Source organism: Meriones unguiculatus, chromosome 8, assembly GCF_030254825.1.
Source record: "Meriones unguiculatus strain TT.TT164.6M chromosome 8, Bangor_MerUng_6.1, whole genome shotgun sequence".
Lineage (NCBI taxonomy): Eukaryota > Metazoa > Chordata > Mammalia > Rodentia > Muridae > Meriones > Meriones unguiculatus.
The window spans coordinates 6,550,001-6,567,786 of record NC_083356.1 but is presented as its reverse complement, the minus strand read 5'-3'; the positions used below and the strand labels follow the sequence as shown (position 1 = coordinate 6,567,786).

Genomic DNA, 17,786 nt, shown 5'->3' with positions numbered 1-17,786 from the left:
GGGTGCTCTGGAAATGGAGTTAAATACAACTGTGAGCCACCATGTGGGTGCTGGGGTAGCATTAGTTTGAGAAGTATGTGCTCCCCAAGCCTTCATTACCTCTACACTAAGAAAAAAGTTACTAGGAAAAATCGTAATTACGAACACAGGTAGCAATGTGCATTGCCTAGCTGGTCGGTTGATTTTCAGCCTGACGCCATTCTTTCAGCATTGAGTTCCAAAGGTTTCAATTACTTAAAGATTGACTAAACATCAAACTGTTCATACAGCATAAAATTGATTGAGGGTAATACAGTTTTCAGTGTCAAATATTTAAAATGTTACAAATATCATTTCCTAGATTGGGAATCTAGCCTGTAATTTACTGATATTTATTTATTCCATAGAATATTTATGCATAGAATATAGAGAATTATCAACCATTGCTAATTCTCTTAGACCTAGTTTGTCTTCAGAATTTTTGGCTGTAAGAAAAAGAAAATTGTAGTATCAGAAATACTGAATATAAAACTATGCCTTAGTTTATACCTAGTAATATATTTCTACATATTAAGGTATGTTAGGGGAGAAAATCAGTCTTTGGTGTTAGATATATATATGTGTGTGTGTGTGTGTGTGTGTGTGTGTGTGTGTATAGTTTGAAATCCCAGCTTTAGTACTTAGCTATGTGCTTCTGAAAAATGATGTTTGAAGGCCCATTTTTTAATATAAAGTGGGGATATGAAGGTGCCATGTGCTGATGTGCACTGAGCAACATTCAGATAGAAGACTTTGTGAGGAGCTTTCCAAGAACAGTGTGATGGGCACAGTGCTAGAGCTTTCTGGGAAACAAAGTGAGTATCCATGCTAGGACTTTACTCAGAATCATTTAGATGCTTCATTTTTCCCATTTAGAATGTGCACACAATGCTGGGTGCAGTGGCGCATGCCTGTGATCCAAAAACTCAGGGAGGCAAAGGCAGGCGATCTTGGTGAGTTCGAGGCTGGCCTGGTCTACAAATCAAGTCCAAAACAGCCAAGGCTACGCAGAGAAACCCTGTCAAAAAAGAAAAAAAAAGGATGTGCACATAGCTCCCTGTACCTAAAGCTCAGAGAACATTGCAGAAGTAGAAGGATCCAGGAGTTTGCTGTGAGGTGTGTCTTTTTGTATGTCAGGAGCTACATCTACAAAATCCCAACAACATGACTGCCTAAACATGAGCTGAATGTAAATGACACAAGTAGACATGCTGAAGTGGACAAGTGAGAAAACCCATGAGGCCTCCTCCCTACACACAACTACAGGCAACTAACAATTAGTGAGAGGGGGAGAAAAAAGTTTTCTCAGAGAAGGTCACTCAGTTGGTTATTCAATGCTAAGTACTCAGCCCTGAAAACATACATACGAGAAACATATGGACTGGATTGGTTATATTTAGGAATACATACATATATACATACATACGTGTGTGTGTGTGTGTGTGTGTGTGTGTGTGTGTGTATGCATGCATATTTGTGCTGGATAGTTTCTTATTTGAATTCCATCAGGGATGGACTGTCACCTGGAAGTTAAGCTGAAATAAACCCTTTCCTCACCACGTTGCCTTGGTCATGGTGTTTTATCAAAGCAATAGAAACCTTAACAAGTATAGTGGGTATTGCTGTTGCAGACCTAACTTTTTTTTTTTTTTTTTTTTTTTGGGTGGGGGCCATTGCAGAAGAGCTTTGGAACTTTGGCTAGAAAAGTCATTGAGTGTTGAGAGCTCAGTGAACTGTTCTCTAAGAGCTTGGAAGATAAGAATGTTAAGAGCAGAGCAGACAATGAAGGCCTAGCTTGTGAAGTTTCAGAGAGAAGTAAAGACTTTATGGGTCTTTTGTGTGAAGAGTCTATGGTTAAGGTCAGCTGGAGATGAAGAATCAGCTGTGATTAACCACTTAAGTTAAAAACTTTGTTTTACTGATACAATTGATGCTGGTCAGCTGGGACTTGGAAATCACTGGTGATTAAGAAAAGACCAGTATAGTTGAGGTGAAATCTTCTGGGAAGTGTTTCCTGGGAGCACACAGAAGCTGTGTTCCAGAGAGTTTTACCTCAGTTTTACCTCAGCCCACAGTTTTACCTGTTTTAGTCTGGCAGCTGGACTTGGTAATGTGTAAAAGTCACCCAGGTGGAACTAGTTTTGAAGGGGTCGTGGTAGCTGAGGCTTGACACTGTGAGTGGCTGGATGAAGGTGCAGCCTGAGCATCCTCTGAAGGCCCAGGACTGAGAGGGTCATGCAGAGAAGTCGAGGCTTGGCACCAGGAAGAGAGGCTGTGAGAGGCTCTTGGTGAAAGTGCAGCCCAGTTGCCGCGGACCCCAGCACTTTGGAGGTGTTGGTACCATGGGACGACCACCATGGACAGCAGCAGCAATGGCGTGGAGCCTGTCCGAGCTTAGAAGACAAGCTATGCGCGCTACACACGATGGAGCTGGAGAAATGACCCTTTTCGGGAGCCCAGAAGGTCATGAGTGGATCCCAGACATTGGACATTGAGTTATTTACACTAGTGGGGCTTGGTTTTGCTTTCATCTGATTGTGCCTGTGCCCGGTTCTTCCCTCTTGAAGTAAGAAAGTATTTAACTTAATTTTGATTTTTTTTTTTTAAACAGAAATCCAGAGTTGAGAGATATAGAACTTTTAAAAGAGATTTTGGATTTTTAAAGAGACTGGATATGTCAATGGGACTGAATTCTTAATGTGCTTGAATTTATGAAGACTGTGAGACTTTTAAAGTTATTTATGTTTTTAATGTTATCGATGAATGCGAAAGGAAAGGTGGCTTATCTGTGAAATATTTGTGTCAAGTGACAAGAGGTCACATGTTATGGGAATGTGCTTTAATCGAGGTGTGAGGATAAAAGGCAGCTTCACAGCAGGTGACTATGATGTGCCTGGTGCTCTAGCAGGGCCGTGGTTGGTCCTGCTGCAGAAAGTTTGTGAGAGTGTGTGACATTTGGAATTCTTCAGATCCCCTGACAGTGAAGATCAAACTTGCACCAAGGAACTCAAACCCCTAATCAGCTGGAAGTCATCTGTGTCCCGCCTCTTTCCCCAGGCAGGGTTTCTCTGTATAGCCTTGGCTGTCCTGGACTCACTTTGTCGCCCAGGCTGGCCTCGAACATGCAGCGATGTGGCTGCCTTTGCATCCCCAGTGCTGGGATTAAAGGTGTGCATGCCCGGCTTCAGCTGGAAGTAGTCTAACAATAACTTCACCCCCTTTACCTTCTACCCTTTTTTGGCTCCTGTCTAGTGTTAGGGGGTTAGTAAGGGTGGAGATGGGTGGAAGAGAGGAAAGGGAGCCCACAAAGTTGCAAACTCTGGCTACTAGTGGTGCACCACATGGGTGCTAGTTATAGTGGAACTTGTTGGAGCTGCTAGGGGGTTAAGTAAGAACAGAGACTTTTGACTAGTTTAAAGCTTAGGCCTTTCGCTGGGGCAGTCTCCCGGCCACTGTTTAAACTTAGCCTGACTATTATTTTAGCCTTGGACCTGCCAGGAGGCTACTTCTCTGCTCCTGTTCACATCCATTTGTTCCCTTCCGTGTCTGCTTTCAAATTTCCCGCAGTTGCTTCTTTCTCCCAGCAACCCTCTCTCTGGGAATTTCTCCCTTCCACTTGCAGCCCCAGATATTGGTTGCCAGCTCTTTATTACGACCAGTCAGCATCAAGACAACACCTGACACATCTCTTAGATTGCCTCTGAGCATGTGAGGAGGATAAATATTTACAATATGGAAAACCTGGTGATGGGCCATAGACATTACAGTACCAATATCCTGCTAGCACTTTGCTCTCTGCAGGAATTAACAGTTAAAAATACAGAGACACACCATCACCCAGTGTGAAAGGAAGTTATCCCAACATGCCTTGAATTTTGTAATTTTTAAAAGGTGAATTACGCATTAGTATATGTATGTGGGTATATACACCTGAGTGCAGGTGTCTGCCAAGGCCAAACGCATTATGTCTAGGGCTGGAGGTAGACAAGTGGAAGCCATCCGCCATGGGTGCTGGGAACTGAAACTCTTGTCTGCAGTAGTGTTCTCTTAACCAGTAAACTTCTGCGTTAGCAATTCTAATATTGAAATTAGACTTGTTCTTTCTCACACACGTCTCGTCTCATATAGTGTGTGTGTGTGTGTGTGTGTGTGTGTGTGTGTGAGAGAGAGAGAGAGAGAGAGAGAGAGATCTGGCTAATCCTCTACCAAGGTGGTTAGATACCACCTGGTCTTTAGCAGCTGGTCATGCAGTCTCAAGTGATATAAAATAATGTGTACCTTTGATATTTCTTATGCCATAAAATAATATGTAAAACAAATAGAAAGGGTTGAAATAAAAGTTCAGTTGTTTTACTGCAATAATTCAGGGTAGGTTTTTATGTATGCTCTTAAAAGGTTGCTCACATTTAGCATATGTATTTTACTGGAATCTTCCTACAAAATATATCATGTACACAAAAATAAAGTGGAGGATTTTGTTTTCGTTTTATAGCAGGAGTGCTATTAGGACATGGGATGCTTTTAGACCATTAAGAGAAAAAAGACTGCCAAGAATTGACTTAAGAAAACTTCAAATGAATCTGAACTAAACTTGTTTTCAACCTTTTGATACATGCCTTGCAATTGCAGTGTTTCTTTTTATATTGATCATTTGAGTATGGTGGTTTGTTGAAATATAATATGGTATATTATGTGTTATTGGGTGTGTGTGAGTATAGGTGGGTGGTTGTGTAGCCTCTTGAATAGACTGCAAGCTTTTAAAGGATGAACTTGAGAGAAGGGGGAATATGCTTGTGTTTCTGGTGTTCTAGGACAGCCTGCTGATAACAGTTGTGGTTGGAATCCTTTCACCAGTGATGGGCCTAGCTGTTTTGGTTTAGGTAGTTTTTAAATGCATTCTTTTTGTTCTTTCACTTTGTTGTTTAGGGATGTATTCTCTGTTTGCTTGTTTTTCTAATTTGAGTATTTTGCTAAGTGGCTACTTAGGGCAGCTGGAATTAGGAAGTGGAGCATTGTGTTAGTTACATTCACTAGAACCAAAAAGCCGATTATGGGTGAGAGAAAAAGACCTTAACTAAAGGGAAACTATGCTCTGGAAAGGAACCATCTCTGAGCTGCTCTCAGTGCTTAGGTAAGGTGTTTCAACCTGTACTATTGTCATTGAAAACAATGTGTACCATTGGCAGTTGCCAGTGACTGAGAAAAATAGCAGATACAATTATACAGTAAAAATTACAAAATGTTAAATATTGGTAAATTCTAGTTCCTGTCTATTGAGAGTAGCAGCAGGAAGAGAAAAGTGTCCTTCTATTGTTTTTTGTTGTTGTTATTGTTGTTTGTTGGCTTGCTTGCTTGTTTTGGCAGCACAGGGTGTTGGGGGGGATTGCTTCTGAATGTGCTGCCATGCCACAAGAGGACATTTTGTGGCAGTCTGATTTTTCTCCTTCCACCATATGGGTCCTAGGAATTGCACTTGGGTCATCAAGCTTGAAGGCAAGGGCTTTGCCTCTCTTGCTGACCCTAGCATCTGTCTCGTTTATTTATTTATTTATTTATCTATTTATTTATTTTTTATTTTATATGCATTAGTGTGAAGGTATCAGATCCCTTGGAATTGGGGGCATAGACAGTTGTGAGCTGCCATGTGGGTGCTGGGAATTGAACCCGGGTCCTTTGGAAGAGCAGACAGTACTCTTAACCACTGAACCATCTCTCCAGCCCCGCATCTGTATTCTTAAACACTGTGCTAAGTAGGAGGGGACAGCTAGAAGGTACAAAGAAGGTAATTATTCTATAGGCACAACGTACAACTCAGTGACTAGACCATAGCGATAGCCAAGATCCGAGGGAAAGGACAGGCGATGGCCAGAGAGTCTGGATTTGGAAGCATAGAGCAAGAACCGAGACTGTACGTTCTTTCAGTGTCTTATTTGGAGAGAGAGAGAGAAACTGGGGTGTCATGTCTGTGTTCACATTCATACTACACGGGGGAGGCAAGGGTCGACACTCTGGGAGATTATCCAGAGTTGGCTCTGGAGCAGGTCTTTTGAGTGGTGACTGGTGAGACTCATGTGGCAGCGGGGGCATTCATGTCAGGCATGTCAGTTTGGAGTCCTGAAGCTATCTCAGAACTAAGATTAGCAAACAGGCTGGGGTTGACAGCACATGTGCTTCATCCCAGCACGTGGGAGAGTCCAAGCCAGCCAGACCCTGTCTCAACAAACAAGATTTAGCCAAATGAGCAGAAGAGAATACAAGAGATTTCTGTTACTACTAATAGCACCAAACATAATGACCATAATGATTATAGCTCTTATTGATTCATGGCCACTTATCATCAAGTGGTCTTACAAATAACATTAAAACTAGATTTCCAGTGAGTGAAAAATTTCAGAGAATGTTTTTTGCCCAGATCAGTCACCTTGTAAGCCTGTCAGAAGGACCATGTTCATACCTGTGCTGCTGCTAACCACCTCAGCAGAAGGCAGTGAGCTATGCTGAGGAAATTGCTTTCGCAATTTGAATAAAGATGCTGCAGTAACTATTGTGGGAGTGGCAAACTACATACAAAGTCCAATCATAGCATTTCCACTTGTTTTGAGAAGACACGGGTACAGAGGAAGAAAGCTGACAGGACACACCATGGTGTCAGTGCTGCTGGGAACTGGGTCACAGGACATTGTTTTTCTTTGGTTGCTCTTTAATTTTCAGGTTCATTGAGTGAGTGTGCTTTTGTGACATTGGGAGAGTGGGCTGATGATTACTAGACAGAAAGTGAAGAGAATGGCCCCAGCCTTGTCAGTGATTCTTCCTCATCTCAGGAAATACAAAATCTGTAATATCCACGTATGTCTGCTCGTTCAGCTCTGCACTGGGGAAGGGGAAAGGCTGTTGACACAGCAAATTGTTAGGGAGCCTAGTTTGCTTTTGAACTTCAGCCTGCTAAGTGCGGGATTACAAGTAAGTGCCACCATGCCCGGCTTTCCCTCCAGTATTGTATTTGTACAATTCAGATCTTTTATCATAATAGTTTGGAAGCCTTCACTGTTTTCACACTCATATAATGATTGAAAGTAGCTGCATTCACAGATACCACAGAACATCATCTTGAACTAGCACAGCTCATGAGTGGTTCACATGGAGAGAGCAGTCACATAATAAAGACAGAGAGACTTGCAAGGAGGTAAAAGGGTAATGGACGGGAGAGAAGTGACAGATACAGCGTAGGACAGGTCGACTGAGTGAAGGCATTGGGTATGTGATGCACGTTAAACATTGGTTTAGGGGCTAGAAAGATGGCTCGGCACTTAAGGACGTTTGCTGGGTTTGCAGAGGACCTGGGTTCTCTTCTCAGCACCCACATGGCAGCTCACAACCACATGTAACTAAAGTTCCAGGACATCCATTACCCTCTTCTGAACTCTTGGGGCACCAAGCACACAGATTATACATATGGATATGCTCAGGCAAAGTAATCATATGCAGAAAGAGAAATCAGTCTTTAAAAATACCTTTTAATTGGTTCAAATAGAGACATAATAGTTGCATAATAGCCATAAAAAAATAGAATCCAATGCCATCTGCTGGACTCGGCAGGTACCTGTGGGCATGTGCTCATATGTACACACGTTCACAAATAAAATCTTTTAAAAAGCTGTAGCCAAGATTTCTTATTTTTCTTAATGTACGGTATCAACATGACTTATAGACCTTATCTAAGTGTCAGACACTTTTGCCTTTTCTTTTTGTAGGTGGTTTCAGACACCCTCACAGGTGTTCTACCATGCAGCTACTGAACATGGAGGAAAAGATGTCTATCCAGGGCAGTGTCTTTGGGAAGGTTGCGAGCCTTTTCAACGGCAGAGGTTCTCTTTCATTACCCACTTACAGGTATACTTTCTTGATAGTATTTTGCTGAGTAACTCATGTGGTCATATTAGAGATGATGATGTATAGCCAGGCAGTGGTGGCGCACACCTTTAATTCCAGCATTTGGGAGGCAGAGGCAGGTGGATCACTGTGAGTTCGAGGCCAGCCTGGTCTACAAAAGGAGTCCAGGACAGCCAGGGCTACACAGAGAAACCCTGTCTTGGAAAACAAAAAACAAACAAAAAAATTGTTTATTTTTTACTTTCTTTTCTCCTTCAGGATAAGCACTGTTCAAAGGATGCTCTGCTTGCTGGATTAAAACAAGATGAACCAGGACAAGTGGCAAATCAAAAATCTTCTACCAAGTAAAGAAAATTAATTTACTTACTATCACATGTAAAGAGCAAGTAGTCCCTAATGGTCAGGGCCTGTCTCCCATTCTTGGCACTGAAAATCAGTAGAAAACTAGGCAAAACACAAGAACAACAAAAAGAAACTTAGCACGGGAAACCCAAAACCTGTGTCTAGCCCAGCTCCTACTGCCAAGCTATGAGAGTCTGCTTAAGCTACATAAATTCTCTCCATAGATACTTTACATAGGCACCTGTTTTCATGGCAGCTACACAAGGTAGTCTATGAGGTAGCCCCAACTGTGCAGACAAGTCATTAGGCAGACAGATAATGTAGGGAGAAAAGCTTTGTAAATTCGCAATACTACTAGGTCCTTTTTTTAAGAGAGTAAACATGTATTTGACAATGGCCAAGAGACTATATACACATACAAGCATACCTATGAGCATATATATAAATGCTGGATTACATATGAAGATTATTTCTATATTTTATCTTTAATATTCAAAATTTATGTCTTAAAAAATCAGAAATATTCCTATTTCACAAGTTTCAGAAGAAACCCAGTTAAAATGTGTCTCTACTGCTGCCTCTTAGCACAGCAGGGATTGCAGCTCAACTGCTTGGACAAAGAGACTGGCAGTAGTTTAAGTAGGATTTTATGCTGTAGTGTCTGTGGGACTTTCCTTATGACTCCATTCTATTACAAGGACTGGAGGAAAGTAAGACTGTTTAAGAAAGCAGTGCGGCGGCTGTCCTTACGGGTTCTGACATACAGGGCAGATTCCCCCTGATCTAAAATTGCAGCCGCTTGCTTCCTAACAGCTGCACATCACTCACAAAGGTGAGGGCTGCTCAGCTCTTGGTGCTGTGCCATGCGGCTGTTGCTGCCTCCCGCCCCTCACAGCACCGATAGAGGTGGGCCATGCAGAATGTCTGTGGTTTACGTTTAAACCGATAGACTGAGGGGTGTGCAATGCGACATGCTGTAAGGCCTGTGGGCAGGAGGACGAACAGGTCAGGGCCAGCTAAAAACCTGTTGAAAAGAAAAGGCATAGGCAGGAAAATGCAAGCCCTAGATCAGAGAGCTGTTTGTGTGGGCTGGCGGTGGGGCATAGTTGTCTCTCTGTGCAGTTAACATTGTCTGTCCGTCTTCTAATTTAGGCAGCCAGCTGTGGGAGGCACAGGCTCAGCTCCTAGAGCACAGAAGGCCATTGCAAGCCACCCCAGCGCTGCACTCATGGCTCTGCGGAGAGGCTCGAGAAACCTTGTCTTCCGGGACTTTACAGTGAGTGCCCTTGAAACGCTTGTCTGTGAAGATGTGGCCCTGTGCGATGTAGATCTTTATTCTTTCTTATGTTCTCCGTTCTTTTTAAGGATGAAAAAGAGGGACCAATAACTAAACACATCCGACTAACAGCTGCCTTAATATTAAAAAATATTGGTAAATACTCAGAGTGTGGGCGCAGGTGAGTAATCTGTTTCTATAAGAAAGCAAATTTGCTGTGTTTGTTGTATCTGAGTGAATAATAACATTACCCATCTCTTATTTGCTAAGGCCAGAGCATCGTGTGCTCTTCAAAGCCAGAAATAAGTTGAAACAACAGAGAACAAGCCTTTAGCTTATTTTATTGTCAATTACTGGCCATAGCATTTACAGGGAAAAAAAGTTCTTCTGAGGAAGAAACCTGAGCCGTTATTGGAAAAGGGGGGACCTGACCATTTTCATCTTGTAGAACAAATTCAGTTCCATTTGACAGTGCTGTTTTTATAACCCTGTCATTAGCAGGAATATTAGGAGCTACTGAAATGCTTATGATGCTTTATAATTTCTTTCTAGTAGACTTTGGAAAGAGCGTAATCTGTAGATACAGTTTTTAAGTAGGAATGACTCTTTATCCTTGAAAGAACCGCTGCTCTACAGGGTCCCTCCGCCAGCGCCTGTCCTCTGTCTACTCCTCCCACACCCTCAGCCAAGCAGCGGAGAAGCTGCCAGGTGCCATAACTGCGCCTCACGTCTACATTAAGCCACATTGTTTTAGTTATTATAATATTTAAAGTAGATTTTCAAAGCATTAAAAATTGTGGACTTAATTACAAAAGAAGATAATTGTACTATATCAGCTTTTAAATTTTTGTAAGGGATATTTTGAAATTAAAATATAATTACATGATATCATTTCTCCCCTTCCATTTCCTTTCTCCAATTCCTCATGTCTTTCCTGCCCTTGTTCCCTCACATTCATGGCCTCATTTTTTTTCTTTCCCTTTCCCTTTCCCTTTCCCTTTCCCTTTCCCTTTCCCTTTCCCTTTCCCTTTCCCTTTCCCTTTCCCTTTCCCAAGAAAGGGTTTCTCTATGTAGCCCGTGGCTGTCTCCGAATTCACACTGTATACCAGGCTAATCTCAAACTGAGAGGTCTGCCTGTATCTGCCTCCCAAGTGCTGGGATTAAAGCTGTGTGCCACCAGTTGCTGTAAACAAACGTGTGCGCACATGTGCTCACACACAGACACGCACGCACGCTAGGCAGCCATGTGGTATATCTCATGGATATAATTTCCCTGTCATGTCTTGGAAACACAATCTCAAAACAAACTTCATGTTCCTTCAGCTCTTAAAATATGTCTGTACTCTCTTCAGTGTTTCCTGAGTCTTAGATGCAGGAGTGTGTTGTCTTTGTGTCCAGTAGGGCTGCAGACCACACCACACAATCACTGGTTTTCTCCGTTTGGATCGACTATAGTTTTCTGTGGTGGTCTCTGTCTTTTGCAAGGATATGTTTTCTCAATGAGAGGCTAGAGCTGCCCTTATCTGTGGCATAAGTATTTAGCAATTAAAAATTATTATCATTTAGTAAAGTTTCAGTAGTAGGTTCTAAGGTCCATGACTTCACTGGCCCCATGTAGCTGGTGGTGATGTTCCCAGCACCAACATGGTTCCCTTCTCTTGAGTAGGCCTTAAGTCTGACTAGATAGCTGTTGGTTACTGCCAAGGTAAACAGTTGTATTGTGCCCTTAGGAGTATCTTGCCACTCTGGTCATTGCTGTGTGGCTCATAGGCATCACAGCCATATAGGAGTGTTGATTTCTTTCTTCCCTTGGAACCTTACATATCACCTTCCTGTGATGTGGAAGTTAGTTCCCAGGGAGTAAGGCTTTCAATTCAGATCCAGTTGAGACCATCAAGTCCAATCAAAATCCCCATGTCATTCTTTACAGAAATAAAAATTTTATGTGTGTGGTATGTGTGTGTGTGTGTGTGTATCCTAAAATTCATAGGGAATCACGAAAAACCCTGGATAACCAAAGCAAACCTAAGCCAAAGAACAAAACAAACAAACAAAAAACCCCAATGCTAGAGGGATTACAATTCCAGATTTCAGGATATATTTCAGCACCATATCAACAAAACAAGAACCAGTATATGGTGCTGGCACCAAAACATACATATAAACTAAGGGAGCAAAATAGAAGACCCAGCCACGAGTACATGTAACTACAGACATCTAATATTTGACAAATATGAAAAAAAAAAGGAAAACTGTACATTGGAGAAAAGAAAACGTCTTTAGCAAATGGTAGTAGGTACTGGATGTCCCATGCAGAAGAATGAAACTAGGCCTGGATCCATTACTGTACACAAAACCCAACTCCAGAGAATCAGAGACCCAAGCCTAAAACCCCGAAGTTAAGTGTTGTAAGAAAACACAGGCAGTGATCTGCAACGCCTGGTGTAGATGAGGGCTTTTGACTAGGACCCCATATGCCCGGGAGTTGAGAGGACATGTGGGACTTGTGAATTGTAAAAAGCTTCTTCACTGCTAAAGAAACAAGCAATGCAGTGAAGAGGAAGCTTACAAAAGTAGGAGAGAATCTTTTCCATCCATATATTCAGAATCTATAAAGAACTGAAAATAAAGTTTCAAAGTCAGTTAAAACAAGTGATCCATTCAAAGAGTAAACTATAGATCTGAACAGATTTCTCAAAAGAAAAAATAAAAATGGCTAAATAAATCTCCAAAAAAAATGTTCATTGCCCCTAGCAATTAAAGAAGAGAAGATCAAAATAATTTTGATGTTTCATCTTAACCCAGTAAGAATGGCAAAGATCAAACAAAACAGCAGACAGACAGCAAATGCTGGAGAGGATATGGGGAAAGGGAACCCTTATTCACTGTTGGTGGGATTTCAAACTGCTAAGGCCCTCTAGAAATCAATGTGGAAAATTCAAAAAGCTAAAAATAAATTGGCCATATGACCCACCTCTACTACTCCTGAACATATGTCCAAAGGACTGCACATTCTGTTCCACAGACTTGTCCCTGCTGCTGCTCACAATACGTAGACAATGCAAGTGGCCTAAGTGGCCTCCAACTGACAAGTGGATAGCAAATGTAGTCTTCACTGTGCAGACTTAAGCTGTGAAGAAAAGTTATCAGATAAATAAATGCAACTAGAAGGTATAGTGAATGAGGTAATACAAATTCAGTAAGACAAATATTGCAGGAATATTTTTTTTTTAATCTGCAACATGAAAAATACCAATTTGCTGGTTTTGTAGGGGTGTTAATTTTGATTTGCTAGAGAGTGAACCCACACCCAAATGTGGATGTGCTAGGTTAGAACATTCTTAATATTTAAATAATGTTTTCAATATAAAGGCGGAACAGGGGCTCTCGGAATGTGTGTCTTCTGTACAGGATAGCATGTTCTTTCTACTTCCTCACCCTCAGTTTTGTATTGTAGTCTGTTTTGCAACCACGGGGGTGAGGGGGCAAGTCATGCAAGTTCCCACTCACTTTAGACTGTTTTATCTTCACCTTTGAACTTTTGCTTCAGGGTTCTACTGTCCTTCTTGTCAGTATGTCCTTCGGGTTTCTTTGTCTCTGTGATTCTGCACAGACGAGCACTTGTTCTTCTTCCTCTTCTTTCTTATTTTTTATTTTATGTGGATAGAAGTTTTGCCTGCAGGTATGTCTGTGCATCCTGTGTGTGCAGTACCCACAGAAACCAGAATAGCATGTTGGATCTTCTGGAACTGGAGTTAACAATGGTTGTGAGCCATCATGTGGGTTCTGGGAATTGAACTCAGAACCTCTCAGTGCTCCTCACTGCTGAGCCATCTCTCCAGCCCTGTATCTCCTTTTGCTCGCTGTGTAATGCTTGGATCTTACTTGAAGATCAACTAGTGCTTTTTAAATTTTTAAATTGTATACGTATGGGTGTTTTGCCTTCGTGTGTGTGTGTGTGTGTGTGTGTGTGTGTGTGTGTGTGTGTGTTTACCACATGCATGCCTGTGGAGGTGAGAAAAGAGCATCCGATCCCCTGGAGTCTGAGTGAAAGATGGTTGTGAGCTGCATACCTTTCTGCTGTTGTAAAGGTGGGCTGGCAGCCCAGGGGCAGAAGAGAGGCCCAGAGTGAGCCCCACGCAGCTGAGGGCCTTCAGGAAGAGTGCCAGTTTCTCAGTCTAAGGCTGTCGCTCCAGCATGTGACGTTGGGGAAACTAGACTTAAACAGCTGCTGTAGCCATATATATCTTAGAATAGATCAATGAGTTGCATAAATGAGCTAAAACTACTAACCAGTTAGAAGCCATGAGGCAAGGCTTCCTTCCTATCATTGGACTTAACAGCAGTTTCTTGGTCTGCTACCCCAGAATCAGGGTCAACAGAATGCAGACAAACTACTTCCTCAGAACTCAAACTTGCACACCAAGAAATGTCAAATGCAACAGTAAATGCCAAACCTGGAGAGTGAGAGAAAAGAACTGAAAAATCATGGTTTTGGTAAGAGATTAATGTTGAGGTAAATACAGAAGTCCTGGCTGCTGTGGGAGCCTGCATCAGCTAGCTCCCTGAGGAGAGAGAGGACTGTGGTGTGCTGGGATGCGCGTACTGTAGTATATCTACTGTAGAGCACACGCTGTGGAGTACACTTAAACCGCGGTGTCACTGAGCCTGGAAAAGGGGAAGAGCACCAATACACGCCCGCTGTGGGTCTTGACAACATCCTCTCAAGTAAGAAAGGCACAGAGGAGCGCTCCCCAGTTCCATACAGTCACTACCAGAACAACACCGACCAATTAAGGCAGCAATTCAGACACTTTTGGCAAGCCTCTGTCTCCAAAAACTTGGCATCACAATTCATAACAGTAACAAAATTACAGTTATGAAGTAGCAACAAAAATAATTTTATGGTTTGGAGGCAACACATGAGGAACTGTTCAGGGGTCAGAGAGTTAGGAAAGTTGAGAATCACTGAATTATGGGGAGAGAGGGAGTAAGAAACTGTAGTTTCATGCATAAAATAGAATGAATGGTCTGTTGTGAAATAAAGAAAAGGGACCAAGATAGTGACAACGGTTACACTACAGATCAGTGTCCTTGCTGTTATCAAATTGATAAAGTTCATAATTACATGTTTTTATAAAAAAGTTAACAAATGTCTTGAATGGGGAGTGACAGCTAATGGGTGTGGGGTTTCTATTTGGGATGAAGGAAATACTCAAAAGTAATTGTAGCCATACTTGTATAATTACCAATGAATTGTTTAAAGTGTGTAAGTCCTATGATGCTAACCTATACCTTAGCAGAACTGGGGGAAACATGAAGTCATACTATGAAGCTTTGAGGAGCTGCCTCTTTTCTGCCTTGGTAGCTTTCGTATATTTAAGCAGGTTCTTTTGCTGTTTTTCTAATGTTTCTTAAGAATATGCCTTTGTGGGGCTAGAGAGATGGCTCAGTGGTTAAGGGCACTGGCTGCTCTTCCAGAGGACCCAGGTTCGATTTGTAGCACCCACATGTTGGCTCACAACCACCAATAGTCCCATGGGATCTGATTCCTTCTTCTGGCCTCCACAGACCACAAGTCATCAGGCATTCGAATGGTGCACAAACACACAGTCAGAAGATTCACACACATAAAAAATGTTAACTATATATATATGCCTGTGTTCTTTTACTTTAATCTGTGTGCTTTTATCTAGACATAAAATTCTGAGTTGGAAAGTTTCTGTTGCTGTATCTTCTCCAGCTGTGCTGTTAGGGTCCAGCGGCATTCTGGGCCACATTTCTTTGCATGTGTTCTATTTTTCCACTCAGAAGTTCTAATGTATCTCTGCTTTCTAAAGTTTAATAACTATGATAATCTTATATGTTGTTTTAACTATTACAAAAAATGTACATATTAGTGCGGTATTCTTTGATATTTTGATACATATACATACAATATATATGTATGTGAAATGTGTTAAGCCTGTCTATCTCATTTTTTATGGTAAAAATAATTTAAATTCCTTTCTTCTACCTCTTTGAAATCCATAGTAGGCACTTGACTTTCCATGCAGTAGCACAGCAAGCCTTAGCACTCACTGACCAACCTTTCTCCGCTTCTCTTCTCCCTACCCTTCTTGGGTGCCACGGAGGGTCACGCACTAAACTTGATAAGATCAGCCCGTGGCCTTTCCATGCCTGAGGTCAGGTAGTGCTTGTGTTTCTGTGCATCGCTAATCCCTGTAGCGCGGTGAATGGCCGTGAGCTCGTGACACACTTGCCAGGGTCTTTTTGTTTTCCTGGATGATTAGCATTTCATGTATGTGTGTACTGTGTTGTCTTATCTGTTCATTAGTTGATGGACACTGCAGATGTTTCCAGTTCTTGCTGTTTGAGTGGTGTTTCAGTAAACATGGCTTTTCATTACTGTGAACAAGACAGAAACAATTTTAAGCCAACACCAGGGCTACATAGAGAGGCCTTGGAGAAAGGGGAAGAGGATAGAAAAAGATTGCCATTAGAATGTAGTGAGTGGGCGTGTGCGCACCCCCCCCAACAATGTAGTCAGAATATTAGTACATAATGAATAATCCATTAATAAAGTAAAAAACTGCTTTCCCAAAGTCCAGTTCCTTCACCTGGACTTCAAACAGCCCTTCGAACACCTCTTGAGCTCTAGACAACAATTGCCTTTTCTGTTTACTGAGGAGCATTGGTAGGGTGTATGGGAGTCCTGCTTTTAATTCTTTGAAGTATCTCTGGACTGTTTCTCTGGCATGTGCTGATTTACATTACCATCAGCAGTTTGCCGAGTTTTGGTTTTTGATAATAAAATAAGCCACTGTGGTCAGAGTGAGCTGGTTTCCTTTTGCATCTCCCTGGTCACTGATGATGCTGGGCCATATACCTTTCAGCCATTTTTATGTCTTCTTTGAGGAAATGTTTAAGTCATTTTAACATTCTTGAATCAGGTTGTTTGGATTTTGCTGTTGAGATTTTGATGTCCAAGATGCCCTGACTACTATTAGCCCTCTCTGAGCTACATGCACATCCTACAGATAGCTTTTCTACCCTCAGAGCTGTTTCCTTTGCAGTGCAGAAACTTGGCTGGATGGTTAGTGGCTGGCTGGCTGGTTGGTTGGTTGATTTCAGGTGTCTTTGGGAATCTATCCTAAAAAGCATTGCCCATTCCCATGGCCCAGGGTTCCCGTATTATTTTTTGGAACAGGATCATATCTTACAGCTGAGTTGCATCCATTTTGAACTTATTGTTTTAATTGTTTATAGATTACTTGTGGACCATCACTTGTTTCTCCTGAGTCTGTTTTTGCATCTTCAGCTGGTGGAGATGCACATGTTACTTTGTCTCTGTTTGTGCCAGTACCAAACTGTTCTGGTTTCTTTATGTGCGTTTATTTCGGTGGGCACTTGAGTTGAGTGGATGCATTGAGTATGGAGTCATGCGCCTTGATAATGACGAGCTTTCATGTTTCTTTTGGCTTTGAATTTTTTTCTAATCTCTTCAGGAAATTTTGTACTTAATCCTCAAACCTGCTTAGTTTTTACTTCTCCTTGAGGGCTTTTGCTAAATATTTAATGACATCCTAATAATTTGAGTCTGTTGTTTTCACATCTCTTGAGGATGTTAATGCTTGTAGCTTTTTTCTTCTGTTCCTTTGTACAGTTGCTTTTTCCTCAAATGTTTAAATATTTTAGGGTTTCCTCTATATTTTAAGACTGTAGCAGGGCGGTGGGGGTGCACACTTTTAATCCCAACATTAGGGAGGCAGAATGAGGCAGGCAGGTGAATTTCTGCATTTGAAGCCAGCCAGAGCTGCACAGAGAAACCCTATCTCGAAAAATCAATAAGTGAATGAATGAATGATCTAAACCAGGCATGATAGTAGACACCTATAACAGAAGTATAGGTCGTGGAGGTTAGTGTGGACCTTCATTGCAAGGCCCTCTCAAATACAGTAGAAAAGGAATGTGAGGCTTGTAGCTTCTCACAGGTGGTTGCTGTCTCAGGTGATCTCCAGTGAGCTGCTCGTTGTTTTTAAACGGTCCCCATGTCAGTTCTACCGGGAAAATTTGTTTTTGTTTGCTCCAAAAGCCTCACCTTTTGGGCAGTTTTCAAGGACAGTTTACCTGAGGGCGTGCATTCTAGGAATGGGGGAGGGGTGTCATGTATCTTGATCCTGCTGTCCACTCTGATTGGTTCTCCTCCCCCTCTCCTGCACTGCCCATTCCTAAAACGGAAGCCTTTGTTGTTTTTTTT

General features: G+C 41.9%; 1 protein-coding gene across 1 annotated transcript in view; it reads left to right on the top strand.

Moving 5' to 3' along the window:
* Arid2 (AT-rich interaction domain 2) overlaps positions 1 to 17,786 on the top strand; it is a 125,451-nt gene that overhangs the window by 102,778 nt on the left and 4,887 nt on the right. The window contains exons 17-20 of the mRNA XM_021632837.2: positions 7,770 to 7,908; positions 8,167 to 8,252; positions 9,403 to 9,526; positions 9,616 to 9,707. Of these exons, the coding sequence (XP_021488512.1) occupies positions 7,770 to 7,908; positions 8,167 to 8,252; positions 9,403 to 9,526; positions 9,616 to 9,707 (441 nt within the window). The remainder of the gene's footprint in view (positions 1 to 7,769; positions 7,909 to 8,166; positions 8,253 to 9,402; positions 9,527 to 9,615; positions 9,708 to 17,786) is intronic.